The 20,735-nt window shown below is 43.2% G+C and overlaps 1 protein-coding gene across 2 annotated transcripts in view; it reads right to left on the bottom strand.

Annotated features, from left to right (window-relative positions):
• Window positions 1–11,068: 11,068 nt before the first annotated feature.
• The window catches only part of LOC133449001 (NACHT, LRR and PYD domains-containing protein 14-like), a 62,559-nt gene continuing 52,892 nt past the window's right edge, over window positions 11,069–20,735 (bottom strand). For both annotated transcript variants that reach the window (XM_061728060.1, XM_061728061.1), the window contains exons 14-18: window positions 20,319–20,492; window positions 20,017–20,199; window positions 15,150–15,320; window positions 14,830–15,003; window positions 11,069–12,340 (exon numbers count right to left, since the gene is read on the bottom strand). In XM_061728060.1, coding sequence (XP_061584044.1) covers window positions 12,334–12,340; window positions 14,830–15,003; window positions 15,150–15,320; window positions 20,017–20,199; window positions 20,319–20,492 — 709 coding nt within the window. In that variant the 3' untranslated portion in view covers window positions 11,069–12,333. The remainder of the gene's footprint in view (window positions 12,341–14,829; window positions 15,004–15,149; window positions 15,321–20,016; window positions 20,200–20,318; window positions 20,493–20,735) is intronic.

Here is a 20,735-nt window from a genome sequence, read left to right as displayed (position 1 = left end):
AAAATTAAAAAAATGCTCAAATTAAAATAATCTTAAAGTAAATTCAAGTACTTTAATCAATAATAAAATAAATAAAATAATAACAGAATAAAAAAAATTAAGAACAAGTAGCACAACATTTCAAGCCTTTGTACTTTTCTTTTTTAACCAGGCAGAACTATAACAAGCCCATGAACTCATAGAAACTCTGTGTGTTTGAGTCTGTGTAAATGTGAAAAAACATGCAAAAACAAACATTTTTACCAAAGAATCACTCAGTGATGTCATGAGATTGACGCGTACGTGGATAAAAGGGATAAAAGAAAAGTAACAGCTCAACGTAGCCTAATGTAGCGGAGTAAGAGGAACAGTTTCTTCTTCACAAATCTACTCAAGTAAAAGTAAAAAGTATAGTGATTCAAAACTACTCCTAAAAGTACAAAATTTCCCCAAACTTACTCAAGTATATGTAACAGAGTAAATGTAACTCGTTACTATCCACCTCTGTGAATAAGACAAATAAATGAAATACAGTGTGTATAAAAAAACCTGTGTGTAATCCTTCACACATTCAAATGTACAGATAATGAATTAAATAAAATGAATTAAAAGAAAACAACCAATTAGGCTTATTCACATAATCTGAATTGTGTGCTCAGACTGTAGCAGATTTTTTTTTATATATATATATTTATTGAGGGCAATGAAAAAAATAAGATTTACAATAACAATAGAAATATCAATATTTTCCCCTTTTTTAACTTTTCATAACAATAATTAAACAAAAATAAATAAATATATATAAATAAATAAATAAATAAATAAATAAATACAACAACACACCCCTCTCCCCTTCCCTCTCTCATATGGTCAATACATTATCATTCAAAATCATTTAGCTTCTTTTTACATACTGAATGCATAACAATACTGGAGCAAATGAATAATAAAGTAAATAATCAAGTCCTGAAAAACACATTCTTTAATGCAGTAGATGATTCAGATCATTAACTAGTCCAATAAAGGCAAAAAATCACACACACACACAGGGAGAAGAGACTATTTCTTTATTTTTTATTTTTTTTTAAACTTTATCCTTATGAACGCAATTGTTATATAGTCCAACTTTACTTATTTTATTCAGCAATTTTTTTTCCCTCCTCGGCGTGGGCCCCCGCGGAGCAGGGGGGAGCGGCAATATTACATTTCTTTTTTTAAATCCTCTATTCATTCAGAAACTGCAGAACACTGAATACAGTTACAGCAAGTTGAAGAAATTCAAAATGTGTGTTATCTTTATATGTCAAATGCAACTGGAGATGAATCCTTCAGGAAGGTCTTTTTGATGTTCTGTGAATCAAGGATAACCTTAATATTGATTTAACATTTAACGGTCATTTTATTTCTATTGTGGTTCTCATGTGAGCCGGTCGTTGAGCGTTGTTCCTGCACCTGGAAGTCTCGGTTCTGGTTGTCCCGCCGTTATGCTCCCTAGAAATAACATTTCTAATAAAGATAAGGGAGCAATGCGCAATCTTCTTTCTGGCTGAGGAGTAAAAAAATAAATCTTTTCCAAACAAGGAAAAAAAGTGCTTTTTGACAAATTGTCAGCACAGACGTTATAAGATTTCAGAATAGACCTAAGAATTTATAGGAAAATAATAATAATAATAATAATAATAATAATAATAATAATAATAATAATAATAATAATAATAATACATTTTATTTATATAGCGCTTTTCAGGGCACTCAAAGACGCTTTACATTAAAACAAAACACATAATACAGATTACAATACACAGGACAGTACATAAGGACACAACATGAGACAGGACATTAATCACACATTAAAAGCAGTTCTGTAAAGGTGAGTTTTGAGATGGGATTTGAATGCTGGGAGGTCTGTACAGTCACGGATGTTTTTGGGGAGGGAGTTCCAGAGGGTGGGAGCAGCGATGGAGAAGGCCCTGTCGCCCCAGGTCCGGTGCTTGGTTCTGACAGGAAGGGACAGGAGGTTGGCGTCAGAGGAGCGGAGGCTGCGGGAGGGACTGTAGCGGTGGAGCAGGTCGGTGAGGTAGCAGGGGGCCTGGTTGTGGAGAGCTTTGTGGGTGAGGAGAAGGATTTTGAAGTGGATCCGTTGAGGGATGGGGAGCCAGTGGAGCTTCTGGAGGACTGGGGTGATGTGGTCTCTGGAGCGGGTGTGGGTGAGCAGGCGGGCGGCAGAGTTTTGAATGTATTGGAGTTTATTGAGGACCTTGGAAGTTGAACCGTAGAGGATGCTGTTGCAGTAGTCGAGTCTTGAGGTGATGAAGGCGTGGATCAGGGTTTCAGCTGTAGAGAAGGAGAGTGATGGACGGAGACGGGCAATATTTTTGAGGTGGAAGAAAGCAGTCCTTGTGATGTGGTTGACATGGTGATGGAAGGAGAGGTTACTGTCCAGGATAACTCCGAGGTTGCGGATGTGAGTGGAGGGAGACAGAATGGAGTTGTCCATGGTGAGAGTGAAGTTGTGAGCGGTTTTGGTGAGGGATTTTGGGCCGATGATGAGCATGTCCGATTTGTTGTAGTTGAGTTGGAGGAAGTTCGAGTGCATCCATGACTTGATTTCAGCGAGGCAGTTGGTCAGGGTAGAGTGGGTTGCAGAGGTGAGGGATTTGGTGGAGATGTACAGTTGGACGTCGTCGGCGTAGCAGTGGAAGTGGAGGCGGTGGCGGCGGATGATGTTGCCAAGGGGGAGCATGTAGAGGATGAAGAGTAAAGGACCAAGCACCGAACCCTGGGGGACGCCTTGTGACAGAGGGGCAGTGGAGGAGGAGCAGTTGTTGATGCTGATGAATTGATGTCTGTTGGTGAGATAGGATTTTAACCAGGAGAGGGCGGATCCGGTGATGTAGAGAGATGATTCCAGGCCGGAAAGGAGGATGGTGTGGCTGATGGTGTCGAAGGCTGCTGTGAGGTCCAGGAGAAGGAGAATGCTGAGGTTGCCGGAGTCGGAAGAGAGAAGGAGGTCGTTGGTGACTTTGATGAGGGCTGTTTCTGTGCTGTGACGTGAGCGGAAACCAGATTGAAATGTTTCAAACAGATCATTGGAGGTGAGGTGGGTCTTGAGCTGAGTGGCGACGGCACGTTCCAGAATTTTTGACAGGAAAGGGAGGTTGGAAATGGGCCGGAAGTTGTTCATGGTGTCAGGGTTGAGTCCAGGTTTTTTGAGGATGGGGGTGACAGCTGCCAGTTTGAGGGTGTCCGGGACTGATCCAGAGCTGAAGGAGGAGTTGACGATGTTGATGATGAGTGGGGAGATGGCTGGGAGACAGTTTTTTATGAATGTGGATGGGATGGGGTCCAGAGCACAGGAAGAGGTTTTCATGCCCATCATGACTGTTGAAAGAGACGCTGAAGACATGGGAGAGAAGTGAGACGGGGACTGAGAGGTGGAGGGGGGGGGAAACAGGTGGGGAGGTGGAGGGGGTGGAGGAGGTGGTCAGGTTACTGTAGATGGTCTGGATTTTGGATTGAAAAAATGAGAGGAAGTCGTTGCACTTAGAGACTGTGAAGGAGTTGGAGATGTTGTCACTGGGTTTGAGAAGTTTGTTGATTGTGGAGAAGAGAGCCTTTGGGTTGGAGGAGTCGGAATGGATGATGTTGGAGAAGTAGGTGGAGCGAGCTGAGTTGAGGGCGTCCTTGTATTGGTGGAGATGATCAGAGTAGGCGAGTTGATGAACAGTTAATCCAGATTTCTTGCAGAGTCGCTCGAGTTGACGTTTACGGGATTTCAGTTTGCGGAGTTCAGGGGTGTACCAGGGTGCTGAGCATGCGAAAGAGACTGTTTTGGTTTTGATGGGAGCCAGTTGATCAAGACAGGAGGAGAGTGTATGATTGTAGTAATCCACGAGGTCCGAGGGGTTGTCGGGTGACGGGGGAGGGGAGGCGGACATCTGAGTGGCAAGAGAGGCTGAGAGGGCAGAGGGGGAGATGGATCTGATGTTGCAGAAGGATATTTTGCGTGCTTCTTTGGGAGTGGGGATGGGGATGTTGATGTCCATAATGATTGCCAGGTGATCAGACACGTGGAGGTTGAGGCTGGAGAGCTGATTTATGGTGAGGCCGGTGGAGCAGACGAGATCGAGGGTGTGGCCGCGGGCGTGAGTGGGGAAGTCGACGTGTTGAGTGAAGTTGAGGCAGTGTAGCAGGTCCAGGAATTCAGTAGCAGGTTTACAGTTTGGCATCGTTGATGTGGAAGTTGAAGTCACCCAGGAGGAGAACAGAGGGAGAGATGGAGCAGAGCTGGGTCAGAAAATCCGAGAGATCCGAGAGAAAGGAGGGGTTTGGTTTGGGGGGGCGATAAATGACGGCGGTGACAAGAGGAGTGGGGCCAGGTAGTCTGAAGGCAGCGTGTTCAAATGACGGAATGACAGGAATGGGGATGGAGGTTGCTTTAATGTCCTTTCTGTATATTGCTGCAACACCGCCCCCCCGCCCCTCAGCGCGAGCTTGTTCCATGTAGGTGAAGTTGGGGGGAGTGGCCTGATTTAGTGAGAAATAGTCCAGGGGTTTGTGCCAGGTTTCTGTTAGACAGAGGAAATCCAGATTATTGTCCGTTATAAATTCATTCAGCAGCAGGCTTTTGTTGTTGAGTGAGCGGGTGTTGAACAGAGCCAGTTTCAGGTGGTGTTGCTTGGTGATTGGCTGAGAGGACTGAGGAAGTGGACGGAGATTGGACAGATTCACATGCTGCTTGTTGTGATGACGTAACGAAGATGCGGGACGGCAGGAGGACCAGAAGGAAGGAAAGGAGTTTGGCGACGTGAAGTTGTAGGAAAACATGCGTCCTGAGCGGCTGTGTGGAGGATGGTTTTGCCAGAGTGGACCAGGTGTCGGACGCGGGTGGTGGGCCGCGGCGGAGTGGAGCGGCGGCATGGTCCGGGTCGAGAGCGGTAGCTGGAAGCTAACGCTAGCTAGCGTGGAGGAGCCGAGGGTCCGGGTGTAGAGGAGCGACGAAAACCCCAGGAATATCCACAGGATTAGCCACAGCATGCTACATCCAGCAGGTAAGCTTGTTGAGGTGGAGATGGTGGTGGCTGAGGACGGAAAACAGCGGTGACCAGTAACGAGTAATGGCAGAGTAGCGAGCAGCTAGCTAGTTGCTTTAGCCGGTGGTTCAGAGCAAAACGTACTCGCGAGGGCTCCAAGAGGAGCCCGCAGCGGAGAGAAGACAGTTGCGGTGTACACGGGAGAAGTAAAAGTTGTATCAAAACTTACCGGCAGAGGCCCAAATACTGGGCCTGCTGCGTTGGAAATGCTTTGGTAAGTTTGACGTGAGCGGGTGCCAGGGATACACAGACCACGGTTCTGCTGCGGTGTCAGGAGGACCAGAGGTTCTGCTGCGGTGTCAGGAGGACCAGAGGTTCTGCTGCGGTGTCAGGAGGCAATTCTATCAAAATGACTCTATCTACACGTGCACGCCCAAATGGGAGGAATGGCAGGAAGCACATCGAGAAAGTGTGTAACTCTGTTAAATACGGCTTGGCAAACTTCAGACAAATAAGGAACGCATTGACTGACAGTGCAGCAATAATGTTTTTCCATTCAATGATCCTATCACACATTGACTATTGCCTACCTAGCTGGTCATTAGCATGTTCCACAGCATTCAAGCCAATTGAATCCCTTTATAAAAAAGGACTAAAAATCTTAGACAAAAAACCACATTCATTTCATGCTTGTAACAGCCGCTGAAACAGTTCTTCAGAAGGATCTGTGGGTGGTATGAACTCGGGCGTGTGATAGAGGTGACTGTGAGATACAACACAGACGAACCACCTTTGGGATGAATGTGTTTCTGTTGAAGGCGGGAAAATCTGGAACAACCTTCCATCTACAATAAGGGATTGTCCCTCATACTCTTCCTTTAAGGGAAATCTCAAGGAATGGCTTAAAACGTCTCAAATCTGTGATCATTAATTGTTTATTGTATTAACAATTACAGTGTGTGATTTTTAATTGTTGTTGATATTGTGTGTCATGTAATGTTGCTTGTATCTTTTTACTGAGTCTTGCAGGGGGACTGCCAATGCAGATTAGCCTTTAAAATGTTTATCAATGTACAATGTCCCTCTAAGCAAAATAAAGTGAAAAATAAAATGAAAAAATTAAATGTCAAAAAAGAAGGATGTGCTGCCGAGGTGGGACCAGGTGAAGCAAGAGCTACTTGTGACACCAGCTGTTTTAGACCTTTGCCTCCTTGTCCAGAGAGAGGACCAAGTTGATCACCGTCTCACACGCGTTTCCAGGTAAACTTTCAGTAGTTTTACAAAAACAGAAAAAGGTCTTAGCTGGACGACTCTGAACGACTCATGCACTGTAAAAACTCCAAATCTTACCAGAAATATTTGTCTTATTTCTAGTTAAAATGTCTCATTTTTAGTCAAAAAATCTCATTACACTTAAAATAAGAGTCATCACCATTTCACCTGTTTCAAGTAAATTTTCACTTGAAATAAGTAGAAAAATCTGCCAGTGGGACAAGATTTATCTTCTCATTACAAGCAAAAAAATCTAGTTCCACTGGCAGACTTTTCTACTTATTTTAAGTGAAAATCTACTTGAAACAGGTGAAAATTGTTATTTTTTCCAGTGATGAGTCTTGTTTTAAGTGTAATGAGATTTTTTTGACTAAAAATTAGACATTTTAACTAGAAATAAGACAAATATTCTTGTTAAGATTTAGAGTTTTTGCAGTGTGACTGCGGAGCCTGATTCTCCGAAACCAACCTTCCGGTTGAGAATTAAGAAAGGCCTTAAATTGATGTGTACCGTAAGTAGGGCTGTGGTCGTTTGATTGGAAGCCGCCGTGGCCAATGGCAAGCTGTCCTTATGTTTTGACTTGTGAATTAAGACCTCACAGGACATAATCATTTAGAGAACAGCTTTTGTTGTGCTGTTAACTTTACTAGCAGACCACTGTTGTGGATAAACCTATTAAATACTCTTTAATATGTTCGGGAGTGCATCTAAGTTACCAAGACTTGAGTGATGAGTCAAATTTCAGTAGATTGAATGAAGCAGCTGCATGCTACTGGGTCAAAACATACATCAGCATCTCGATGCAGAATGAACAAAGGGCAGCATAACAATTTTAAGGCATAAATGATGATTCATCCTTATGGTTCTGACAAACAGAGCTAATCGTTTAGGGGCAAGTATTGGTCTCCCCTCTGTTCTCAGGCCAAGGCTACATTTGCTCCTCACAGTAGTTTTAGTTTAAGGTGGTTTTGGTGGGTTCTTTGGTCATGTCTGTGCCTTTGATGCTGTAATTAATGTTATATGAATAAATAAATGACCTCAAACACTTGTTGTCTTCTCTGGTTTACTTTACTTCCATTTAGGAGTTGTCTGAAAATTTCAAGTTTAGATATATTTTTGTTGAAATATCAAGGTAAAAAGGGAAAAAAGTTGACCCAAGTGCTTTATAATCAAATAGCAATCAAACAAAAGGTGTAATTTAAAGCAGAAAGATGCAATAAAAAGCATTTCAGGAACAATAAAATCGAAATAGCAGTGGGGCTCAGTACCGTCTGGGGGTCGTACTCTACTCAGAACGGAAAGCCGAGGAGAAGAAATCTGTTTTTAACATTGACTCCAACACATCTAAAGTCTGAGCAGTGCAAATATGAAAAGGCAAGTGCACGTGAAGCTGGAAATCACAGATGCTGCTTTCAGAGACTCTCTACACGTTTGAGAGTTTTGCCCGCCTGTAAAAATTACAGCTGGCCTTTCAGGGCCTCCCTCTCTTGATTATTTTGCCTCGTGAAGCGTTCATGTGGAGAGTGTTCCCACTACGCTCGGTTAAAGTACTGCAGGCAATGAAGCATACTTTGGTGGCAGTGCTGACCTTTATCCTGCACACTTTATCCATTAACTAAACTCAACACACAGTTTGAGCCACAGAAACAACACAGAGCATTTTTATCTGGGTTTCAGTGTTCAGCATAGGGCCTCATTCATTCATATTCTGCATGAAGTTCCCATCTTTTCAGGAAGGATCCAATCTGTGGAAACTATTCATGCCTAAAGCGGGCCATAAAAAGTCAGAGATCAGTCATTAAAATCCACATTTATTGCCTCCATTCTCTGCAGAACATATAGCCTATCTGTGTGTGGTGTTTTTATCTGCCAGAGACAGAACAGGACCATAACCTGCTTTTGTAGACACAAACGAAATAGATATTAACTGTGTAGCAGTCAGATAAGTCTGGATTTCGTCCACTGACGCTCAGCGTTATCATTCTGGAGACGATGGCCTTGGCAGAAAATGTTTAATAAATCAGAATGATTAAGATCCATTCTTTCCCTGGAAATGCAGACAAGAGGAAGCAAATAAAATGATTTTTCTTTCTTTCAGTCAATAACAGGAGCATTAATTCATCAATATCTGCCACGAATGTACATAAAGAGCTCTGCAGTTGAAGGACTGATGCTGTTTTATCTGATGTACTCATCTCACATATCTCTCTGGTCCAGTGGACAGTTTATGTGTCTCCTTATCTTCCACAGGAAGACATTAAGAGCAGGATGTCCACTGTCCAAGTACCATTTTCTCTCTTTATTCAGCAAACACGATGCTATCTTTACACCTATAACAGCTGGCAATGAAGCTGACAACTTCTCTAAAGGTTGAAAATGTGGCAGTTTGCTGGTCTGGAGCATTCTGGTGTGTGCCAACACAATGCCTAGGAGAAAGGAGATCAGGGGCCTGTACTACGAAGCGGGATTTGGGGTTAGCGAGGTAACTTCAGGTTTAACCCTGGGTTTTCAGGACTACGACGGTGGTTCACTTCTTAGCGGGGCACATCGCCATGGTAACTTATGCTGAACAGCTAACCTGCTCCGGAGCAGGTTATGTTCGAGATACAGATCGCCGGGTGTAAAAGCACCGCCCACTGACCAATCAGCTCTCTTGGAAAATGACATGCCCTTTCGAAGAGAATCCAGTGGAGCTTGGTGCGCGGATCGTGAGAGGATCCCTCCGAAGAGAACGGGTATTCAGGGACCACCAAAACCCCTTTGCTTTCCCTGATGAGTACCTGTATGAACGATCCAAAAAAAAAGGAAAAAAAGAAAAAAGAGGTGGAGGAGAAAATAAAAAATAAATCAATCAATGAATAAATAAAACAAATCATCACCCAAAATCCGATGTACAGTCAATCCAAAACTAATACCAATTAAATAAATAAATCAAGAAGAAATGAAAAAGAAGATGCATTTGTAAGGGGATAGCAAAAAAGGGATTTTCAATTTCGTCCCTCGAACATTCTGAGAAGTCACTTTAAAATACTAAATACCCCCCTCCTGAAAAAATAAAAAATTAAATAAAATAAATAAAAAAACCCAATTCTTTGGTACAGCATCAGCACAAGTTATCGGTCAACAACAATAGTTATAGAACCAATATATACAGACTGTCTCAGAAAATTAGAATATTGTGATTTTCTGTAATGCAAACACAAAAACAAAAAAAATGTCATACATTCTGGATTCATTACAAATCAACTGAAATATTGCAAGCCTTTTATTATTTTAATATTGCTGATCATGGTTTACAGTTTAAGATTAAGATTCCCAGAATATTCAAATATATGTTTATATCCCTATGAATTTACGCATTTATACAGTCAGCGATCTTTTGCCAGCTGTCTTTCCTGCATTTTGCAGCTGCAACTGTGTTGCTTTTTGCCTGTATTATATGCCTATACTCATCATATTTCCGTAAAATTATTGTTTGCTCTTCGCTACTGAAATAAGCGGCTCTGACAGCGGACTTCTCCATGCTTGCGATTGGTCATGCGCTGAAAACACTGCCCCTTTTATGTGCACGCGCTCATATCCAGATTGGAGAAACCTGGGTTGATATACCGAGTTGATAACCCCCGTCGTGTGACCGCTTAGCGTGATTGCAATTGTCCCGCTTAGTGAATCTGGATAAGGAAAAGATATCCTGGATATGTTGAACTTGCTTCGTAGTACAGGCCCCAGTAGTGATCTTCGAGGAGCAACTGGAGTTGCCTATCAGTCTAGGAAGACGTAGCCCGTTTCAAGCTATTTGGATCCCATCATGGTCCATGACAGTTCTGAAACAAGGAAGAGCCAACAATTTCACCCCAAAGTAAGATATAAGACCGAAATAAATTGAAAAAATCTCCTAGAGCTACATCTCAGTCTCTGCAGACCTCAGTGAGCACTTTAAATGTGAAAGAGACGGAAAAAAAAATCACTTTTCCTACGTTTCCTAAGTTCGTGGAGTGCAGTTAGAGTAAGACTGAACAAGGACGGGTTGTTTGGAAGCTTGGTTAATAACATGTTGGGGGGGGGAAAAGCCTATTTTTGCTTCAATTTCTTTTTTAAAGCATTCAAGGATCTTTTTAGTTCACATGGTCTTCCTATAGCCTAAAAGGTACTCGTGTTTCCTTTTTTTTTTGTCTAACTACACAGCGTCATGTTGGTAAGAACTGACACCCCCCACCGTGAGTAAACAGGGTGACAGAGCGAGCCTGGGAGCTGGAACACACCCAGCTTAGTTCAGTCACTGCAAGGTAGCTATTTGAGCTTAGCTGGTCTCTGGTTAAATGTTTATCAGTAAACTAAAGTAGTGGAGGTCTCTGGTGGTCCTGTGTAGTTGTGGTGCTGGATTTAAATGATTCCAGATTCAGATTCAGAATACTTTATTAGTCCCAAAGGGCAATTCATTTCTGCAGTCGGCCTGTCCATAGCAACAAAACACAATAAACCAAACAGCCAATATCCACGATCACATCAGCAATAACAACCACAACCAGTGACAGCAGAGCAGGATGCAAATACTTCATGGTTCACAGTCTACAGTAGGGGTGGCTATTGCCAGGGACCTCACTCGTGATGTGATACGATGTGATATTTGAGTCACGATACGATATTGCGATATCCAAATTTTGCGATATATTGCGATGTTATACATAGTTTGCCTAAAACTGTAAAAGGTATTATGCATCTTAAATTCCGAGTTGCATGTATAGTGATAATTCATGGGACAAACTGAGTCAAAACAATGTAATTCAAATGATCCATGCTGTTTTATTAGAACTATACAAGCTGAAGTTGCAACATATTTGCATGTTTTTCATAGTATTTACATAATATGAAATTAACATTGGGAATATTATTTAAACCCATGTATACAATAAAGTCGGACTGGATTCACAACCCATCTGACACATGATTTATTTGGAGAAAAATAAAATTGATATTCAAATTTGGAATATTGATATTGAATTGGCTGTCAAAGTATCGCAATATACTGCCATATCGATATTTTTGACCACCTCTAGTCTACAGTAGTTCATGGCAAGATAATTCCAAGATTCATTGTGCATTTAGCAGCCTTGTGGCAGATGGAATAAAATAATTTGCATAGCTGTTTGTTTTCCGCACCGGCACATAATACCGCCGACCTGAGGGCATAATTACAAAGAGACTGGCCAGAGCAGGATCAGGGTGGGATAGTATCCTGTCTGCTTTCTGCACCACCCGTGCTTTCCAGAGAGAGCAGAGGTCTTTAAGCCGGACTCCAGTAGAGATAGTCTCTGTGCTGCAGTTTCCTGGTGCATACTATGTCATATATTCACTGGTTTCTCACCGTTGTACAATTATCTCCACCAGCATGTAAACCAGAAGCCTTACACCATGTTTAAATCCTTTAATGAAAAAGAAATAAGTGATTAATCAGTTAGGGACTCTGAGTCTGAATTTATTTAGAGGAAATTTCTTTCTGAAGTTTTATTGAAATATTGTTTCCATTGATCACAGAGTTGCAGTACAACAGCGATCTTTGAACTCCTCAAAACTGCTGCTTAGGTTCCCGGCAGGGAAACTTCCAGATGTTTTTAGGTTTCTGCTTTCTGCAGAAGGTTCCTGAGTCAGCGAGGGAAAGCTGCTTGAACGGGACCTGCTGCAGGACTTTTCCTTCTTCTCACAGGAACCTGTGGTGAGAGTTTTAGAGGACCAGAGGAAGGCGGAGCGTTGCTCGCTGTGATCGGCTTCATTCTGATAAAAGGGTCACATCCTTCTCCCAGGTTGGAGTCTTCTTCTTCATGCTGTTGTGTCTCTTCACAGCTGCTTTCAGCAGATTTAGGACCAGGGACAGAATGAAGGTTAGTCTGAGAGCAGGAAGGTGCAGTGGGAGCAGACCAGGGTGTTTGATGAGGGAGAGGTGGAGGTTGGTGGAGACACATGCTTCACCAGCCTTTGCTGGTGTTGAGAGATTATAGGAGGACGTCTCCTCTGAGAAGAGTCCACCTGGTCCACCGTCAACTGTTTGGTTCATTTGCTGCAGATAAAAACAGATGAGACTGTTGTTTTATTTGACACTAAACTCACGACATCTGGAAATGATTTTATAGTTACACCTGAAATCACAAGACTTTAAAAATATTAGAGTTTATGGAAACTGACATGTAAAACCATCCTGACTCTAATTAATGTCAGCAGGTAAATAATTTGCAGTGAGGCAGAGGTGCGTGGAGCGTCCCAGCATGCCCCTCTGCTCACACTGAACTGGCTGCTCTGTCTGATGCTGAAGCTGCTTCTGGGTCTGGTATCAAACCCGTCCTTCCTGATGAGGAACCTGGGTTTCTTCCTGAAGCTGATGTTCAATCCAGAGCCAACGCTTTACCTGACATGGTTGAGGATGCTGGAAACCAGCCTGGAGTTCAACACCTTCCTCCAGAGATGTTATCAAGAATGACTGAATATCCTGGCTGGCTCGGTTCTGGGTTGTGCTCTGGACTCTGCCGAGGAGGTGGGTGAGAGGAGGATGCTGGTCAAGCTGAACTCCATCATGGACAACCCCTCTCACCCCCTACATGACACTGTGGGAGCCCTCAGCAGCTCCTTCAGCCAAAGACTGCTCCACCCGCGCTGCAGGAAGGAACGCTACCGCAGGTCCTTCATCCCCACAGCCATCAGACTCTATAATAAGCTACTGTAGCCACCCGTGTGCAATAACCTGTCTCTTTGTAATTGCAATAGCTAAATACCTCACGTACTTTTACTTTTGCACATGTAAATATTTTTTTTGGTGTTTACTATTTTTTTTCTCTTGTACATACTCTTTTTCTACTTTTTATATTGCTCTTTTTTTATTATTTAGCTATTTATTGGTTATTCTATTTTTAATTTTTTGTATAAACCGTTGAGCGTGTGTGTGTTTGGCTGCTGCACGACTGAATTTCTCCTCTGGGAGATCAATAAAGTCTTCTATTCTATTCTATTCTATCCTCCTGAACAAGATCAGTCAATACTTGGAACATTCAGTCAAGTATCTCTGTCATTCTGTGAACTGACCAGTAGATATTGCAAATTACTTTAATGATTTTTTCATTAATAAAGTAAATTTAATGAGAGAAAAGATGATAGAAAACTGAAAACTTTTGCATTCCATTAAAAGTGATAAGCCATGTGGTGTTGATAATTAATATGGTAGGTTACTGAGGTTGGCAGTTAAGTCTATTGAGAAACCGATATGCCATATCTTCAATTTATGTATTGAAAATGGTGTTTATCCACAGCCATGAAAGATAGCGAAGGTTGTTCCGCTGTCAAAAAATAGCAGGGAGCCTTTTGCAGGTCTAAATGGTAGACCTGTGAGTATTCTACCAGTGTTAATAATGATAATATGTAAGCAAATTCAACGTTACTTTGAAGAGAACAGCATCAACTCTGAGAGTCAATATGCATATAAACCAGGCTATTCCATGAGCACAGCACTAACATCACTAACTGAAAATTGGCTTTAACATATTGACAGGAAGTCTATGGTTGGTGGTGTGCTTTTGAATTTTAGCGCTGCATTTGATTCATTGATCATGAATTACTACTCAAGACATTTTTGGCATATTTAAAGCACAAGCTATTACATTTATGAACAGTTATTTGGTTATAATAAAGGAAAATTATTATTATGGTTAATAGACAGCAATGTGTATTGTTTAATTGCAGCCTTTCAGATATGTTAACCTCTCATTGTGGCGTCCCCCAAGGGAGTTGCCTAGGTCCATTGCTCTAATCTATATTTGTAAATAATTTACCACATGTACTGTAGCGACCCAGCTGATCTGACGTCATTAAATAATCCAGCCGTTCACGCCCCTCTCCATGCAACCAATGAGCACACGCCAACACCCCTGCAAATTACTTCAAAACACACCCATCCACTCTTGTCAGACCTGCGGTGAAACACAGCCAAAGACACAACTAGTATTGACACAACTATTATTGATTGCTCTTACCTGCTACGGGAAGTCCTTGTCCTTAAAGCCATTGTGCATTGAAGCCCACGGTAAGAACCTCCTGAGCATCTAGCAGTTACAAGCATCTTTAAATTATAACCCACGGTAAAAATAAGCCTTACTGAATCCACAGAGTTCCAAGCTCCATGACTGCTTTGTCCCCCAGACTGACCAGACTTTGCTGACGGGAGGTACAGTGTCTCGTGAACGGCTGGATTATTTAATGACGTCAGATCAGCTGGGTCGCTACAGTACCAAAAGGTGCATGTATGGAAATCTATGCGGATGACACTACAATGTATGTCCTTTATTTCTGGACACATGAACACAAGCCCAACACTGGTCTACAACACACATCTGGATCATCTGATCCTGAAACCTGTCATTATCCTCCTCTCACAGCTTCACGAGAAAAGCAGCCACTGAGAAGCTGCAGCTTCACTGGAAACACTGGATCTTTGCTCTGATACCAACTGGTTTTAGTGGAAAACTGCTGGAGGCAGCAGGACCGACTCCAACCTCCACTGACCTGAGAGTCTGCAGCTGGTAGTCTGGACTCTGCACCAGATCAGACTGCTGCTCCACATCTGTAGCCTGCAGGTTGTTGGATCTCAGGTCCAGATGTTTCAGATGGGAGGGGTTGGACTTCAGAGCTGAGACCAGAGAAGAACAGCTGATCTCTGACAAACTGCACAACTCCAACCTGAACAAAGACAACAAAGAAGAAGAAACCAGAGCAGTAAGATGGTCAGTGTGGATCAGCAGGAGATCAGCCTGATGTCTGCAGGTTAGTGTCAACACAACTTTCACATCAGATTCATCTGAAAACACAACTAAAACATGTCTGACCCAGAGTCTCCAGTCTGCAGGCTGGACTCTCCAGGAAACCACACAGATGTTTCACTGCTGAATCCTGCAGGTTGTGGTTCCTGCTCAGGTCCAGATGTTTCAGAGGGGTTGGACTTCAGAGCTGAGACCAGAGAAGAACAGCTGATCTCTGACAACTTGCAGGTCTCCAACCTGAATGAAGAATAAAAGACGTGAGCTGAAGCCACCACGATGCAGGTTCCAACGGTCCAACAGAACCAGTGAAAAAGAGCTTCATCCATATTCATGACATCATGCTGCTCCAATAAAGACGTAGTGACTTCAGCTCTGCAGCTCCACCAGTGGATCCATCCATACAAACTCATGTTGTGCAGCCAAATGATTCACATTTCCACACAAACAAACATGTCAGGAGGAATTCTGGGACAAATGTCAACTCATTCATTTGTATGAAAAGAAAATGAAGCATTTGTTTGAATGTCAGAGACACAAAAACATGATGAACTGATGTCTAATATTTCATGTAGTAAAACTAGTTTCATACAGATGAGAATTAGAAAGGTGATAGCAGCTTTATTTCACTTTTTCTACCAGTGGATCCATCCACACAAACTCATGTTGTGCAGCCAAATGATTCAAGTGAGAGATACAGCCAGGCCGCCGTAGATCTCTTTGCATCGCGAAGAAACGCTCAGTGTCGTCGGTTCCTCTCTCTTGTTCGCGACGACGCACCTCTGGGGGTGGATGCGCTGGCACATCCGTGGCCAAACACACTGCTTTACGCATTTCCACCTCTCAGCCTGATATCTCCCTCTCTGGCGAGAGCGAGGGAGCATCACCTTTCTGGGAAGCACTGGCTGCCGGAGATAATCCAAATGCTCTCGGCCCAGCCGTGGCCACTTCCGTTACGCAGGGACCTGCTGTCCCAGTCGAACGGGAGATATTTAATCCCCATCCGGAGTGCATGGCTCTGTGGGCCCGGCCTGTGAGAGGCTGAATTTGGCCGCTGTTGGTTTACCACCCAGAGTGGTGGAAACCATTCAGGGTGCCAGGGCTCCGTCCACACGCTCATTGTACAATGGTAAATGGGGTGTGTTTGAGGGCTGGTGTGAACTGAATAATGTTGTCCCTTATCACTGCTCTGTGGCGGAAGTATTGTGCTTCCTGCAGGAGCTGATGGACAAGGGGAGGGCCTTCTCCACCATCAAGGTGTATCTGGCCGCCATTTCTGCCTGCCACGTCGGCTTTGGGAGACATACTGTCTGTCAGCACCCGCTGGTGTGCCGCTTTATGAAGGGCGCACGCCGAAGGCTTCTGGTCCCCAGGACCCTTGTCCCATCCTGGGACCTCTCTCTGGCGCTCGGCGCCCTGTGCCGGCGCCCGTTCGAGACCCTGGAATTAATTGACATGAAATTATTGTCACTTAAGACTGCTTTGCTCTTGGCTTTGTCTTCAGCCAAACGGGTGGGTGAGATGCGGGCTCTCTCTGTTCACGATTCCTGCCTGCAGTTTCCCCCGGGTTTCAATAAAGTATCCCTTATTCCTAACCCCTCATTCCTGCCGAAAGTGTTACGTCTGTCTTATCACTGTGCCCCTATCGAACTGATAGCTTTTCATCCTTCATCCTTTTCAACCTTTCAGGAAAAGAGCCTGAACTCTCTGTGCCCGGTGCACGCTTTACGCACGTACGTGGAGAGGACGAGTGGTTTCAGGACAGCTGAACAGCTGTTTGTGTCCTGGGCTTTGTCCCACAAGGGGAAACCCATTTCGCAGCAGCGGTTGTCTCACTGGATTTTGGATGCTATCAGATTGGCGTATGAGTGCGGGGGCTTACAGGCTCCGATGGGTGTGAGAGCCCACTCCACCCGGGGCATGGCCACTTCATGGGCCCTGTTTAAAGGGGTCTCTGTCAAGGAGATTTGTAAGGCTGCAAGCTGGGCTTCGCCTCACACATTTGTCAGGTTTTATAGATTGGATGTTACAGCGACCTCTCTGGCCCATTCCGTCCTCCAGGCGGGCGCTGTCTGATCTACACCTCGTCTGTTCTTCGTCTGTTGGGGTCAGAGTGCCGGCTTCGGAGAGCATGTCGCAATCCGGGAGTTGTCTATATCTCCTATAGGCTGAGATACCGAACGAAGTTAGAAAGAGAATGTTAGGTTACTCGCGTAACCCCGGTTCTCTGATAACGTAGTGAGTAGGGATGGGAATTGATAAAATTTTTTCGATTCCGATTCCATTTTCGATTCTGCTTAACGATTCGATTCTTTATCGATTCTCTTATCGATTCTCATTTGGAAAAAAAAGAGAAGAAACAATTTTAGTATCAACTTTGTTTTAATAAAACAAAGTTGATACTAAAATTGTTTCTTTGTTTCAATTTCTTTGTTTCTCTGATCTTTTTTGTTCAAAGATATAAAACTTTTATATCTTTGAACAAAAAAATATAAGTGAGGTCTTAAGATGCCCCCAGCCTTGGGCTCCTCGATGGTGCCAGGGGGTCCCCACAAAATGATTTGTAATATACAGTAAAATATGTATTTAATATAAAATAATAATAATAAAATAAATATTCTTCTGTAGAAATTAACTAGAAACAACAAATTATTTTGTAGCAATTGCACAAGAATGTCCAGTAACATGTTCAACACCACAAACTTAGTCACTGCTGGTAACATTCATCTATTCTGGCCTGATACTCTTCCCGGCCTTAATGAAAGGAGAATCTAGCGGTAGATGCTCTTTAACTTCTCCATAGATGAGCTGACGAGCTGCAGCTGTGTCAGGAGCTCCGCTGTCCGCCGGAGCGCCCGGCACGTCCGCGTTGCCGAGAGCGCAGCTCTTCTAAAACATTAATTATGGTTCCGCGTTAAATCGACGCAGAGCCCTCGGCGTAGGGTACGCGGCGACGCGCGCCTACGGTGCGTGTAGCCGCGTACCCTACGCCGTAGACTCTGCGTCGGTGTAACGCGGAACCATAAATCAGCCTTACCACATGCCGGCTCCGCGCTCCCAGCGCATCAGCCGGCCGAGTCCTAACAGTTTCCCCCCTTTGTTAAAATGTCCAAATTGCAAGAATTGTCGCCCTGTTGTCATCCTTTTTGGTAAAATGTAACCTAACTTTTGAGCGTTTATGCCGCTTTGTCCCCGTGTTTTCCTGCAGGGCGCGAATGCGCACGTTGCGCAACGTGCTTGGTGACGTCATTCGCGCCTACTGGAATCGATAAGGGAATCGTTTGCGAAAAAGGCAAACGATTCCAAGGAATTGAAACACTGGGATCCGGTTCTCAACAAGACCCGGTTCTCGATTCCCATCCCTAGTAGCTTCATCAATATTCATGACATCATGCTGCTGCTCTAATAAAGACGTAGTGATTTCAGCTCTTCAGCTCCACCAGTGGATCCATCCATACAAACTCATGTTGTGCAGCCAAATGATTCAAGTTTCCACAAAAACAAACATGTCAGGAGGAATTCTGGGACGAATGTCAACTCATTCATGAAGAGAAAATGAAGCATTTGTTTGAATGTCAGAGACACATTAACATGATGAACTGATGTCTAATATTCCAGGTAGTAAAACTAGTTTCATACAGAGGAGAATTAGAAAGGTGATAGCAGCTTTATTTCACATTTCTTACTTCAACACACGTATATTTATATTTAGTTTTACAATCTGAACCATAAAACCATAAAAAGAAATTATTTGTTCCACCTTATCTCTTGCTGTCACCTGGATGAAATTTTCTTAGCAGTGTTATTAAGACATGATATTAAAAACCTAGAAAGAGATGTTTTCCATGGTGAGAGTTTTATATCTGGTAAACTTGTATTTGTTGAAATGAAATTTAACAGTAGTCAAAGAAAAGCCAAAATTGGTTTGACTGATTTTAGCCACAGTAACAAGTTATTCAGTAAATGAGCTCTACAGCTCATACGTTGGACTACTACACATTCAGTCAGTCCACTATTGTCTGTCAGACTCTCTGAGTATATTAACAGCGTCTGGAGGACATTTTTGAATGTATCAGCTGTTTAAACTCCACGTACGGTTCCATTAGAAGCTGTTGTTCACTCTGTGAAACATCAGCGACACTCGTCCTCTCCATTTCTGAATCAGGACATCTGGGACCGACCTCACAGCCTGCTTAAGAAAGACGTCAACGTGCACGTACCAGGATTAGCTCAACCTGGCTTGACATACAGTAGCTGCACCTCCTCATCCTGGATCGTCTTCCTGCAGCGGAATCATCCAGGATGAACTCAGGAGGATATGTCAAGCCTTTCTCACACATCCTGGACTTCTTCTTTCTACTTTCATGCAACAAACCTCCCAACTGTCCCAAAAAAACTAGAGCAAGATGATCAACCATGAAACTAATCCAACCGTGGAAAACATTTGAAAAAGCTGCAGAGAAAAGCAGCTGGAGATGAAATCTGGAATAAAATATGTAATCCTGGATTAATTTGGGATTTACTCGTACTTTTTTCCTGAAATATGCTTTTACACTCATATAAAACAATTAAATGTAATACTAATAATGAATTACATATTTCCTCTATTACCTATTTAAATATTGTAAGAAATTTATTTTTGTTATTTCCCAGTTAATTCTTGCTTCTTCAGATGTTTTATTCCAGGTTCAGAAACATCTCTGGTTCTTCAGTTGTTCATGTCTGATACATTTAAATGTTTAGTTTTTATGTCAGAAATCAGAAGAGGAAGTTTAGGAAGAAACAAACTGTTGGAGAACTAAAGCAGAGAAGAAGAAACCAGAGCAGTAAGATGGTCAGTGTGGATCAGCAGGAGATCAGCCTGATGTCTGCAGGTTAGTGTCAACACAACTTTCACATCAGATTCATCTGAACACACAACTAAAACATGTCTGACCTCAGATTCTCCTGTCTCCAGTCTGGACTCTCCAGGAAACCACACATATGTTTCACTCCTGAATCATGCAGGTTGTTGTAACTAAGGTCCAGATGTTTCAGATGTTTCAGATGGGAGGGCTTGGACTTAAGAGCTGAGACCAGAGAAGAACAACTGATCTCTGATATCCTGCAGTTCTTCAACCTGAATAAAGAAACCAGAGAAGAAGAAACCAGAGCAGTAAGATGATCAGTGTGGATCAGCAGGAGATCCACAACTTTCAAATCAGATTCATCTGAACACACAACTAAAATGTGTCTGACCTCAGAATTTCCAGTCTGCAGTCTGGACTCTCCAGGAAACCACACAGATCTTTCACTCCTGAATCCTTCAGCTGGTTCCTGCTCAGGTTCAGATGTTTCAGATAGGAGGGGTTGGACTTCAGAGCTGAGACCAGAGAAGAACAGCTGACCTTTGACAAACTGCATTCCTCCAACCTGAACGAAAACACCAGAGTAGAAGAAACTTTAGGTTATTTACTAGGGATGCCCCGATACCGATACTGGTATCGGGGACGATACTGCTCTCATATACTCGTACTCGCAAAAATTCTCCGATACCACACACCGATACTTCATTGTTGTTGTAGTTACTGGTTAGCGCCGCTAGGGGGAGATGTTGAGCCGCCCTGCGGCTCCCGGGTCAGTCTGCAGCCTGGGGGCGGAGCAGCCACAGAGCTG

This window comes from Cololabis saira, chromosome 8 (genome assembly GCF_033807715.1).
Source record: "Cololabis saira isolate AMF1-May2022 chromosome 8, fColSai1.1, whole genome shotgun sequence".
Taxonomy (NCBI): domain Eukaryota; kingdom Metazoa; phylum Chordata; class Actinopteri; order Beloniformes; family Belonidae; genus Cololabis; species Cololabis saira.
The sequence above is the reverse complement of the archived record's forward strand: the minus strand, read 5'-3'. Positions and strand labels throughout refer to the sequence as shown.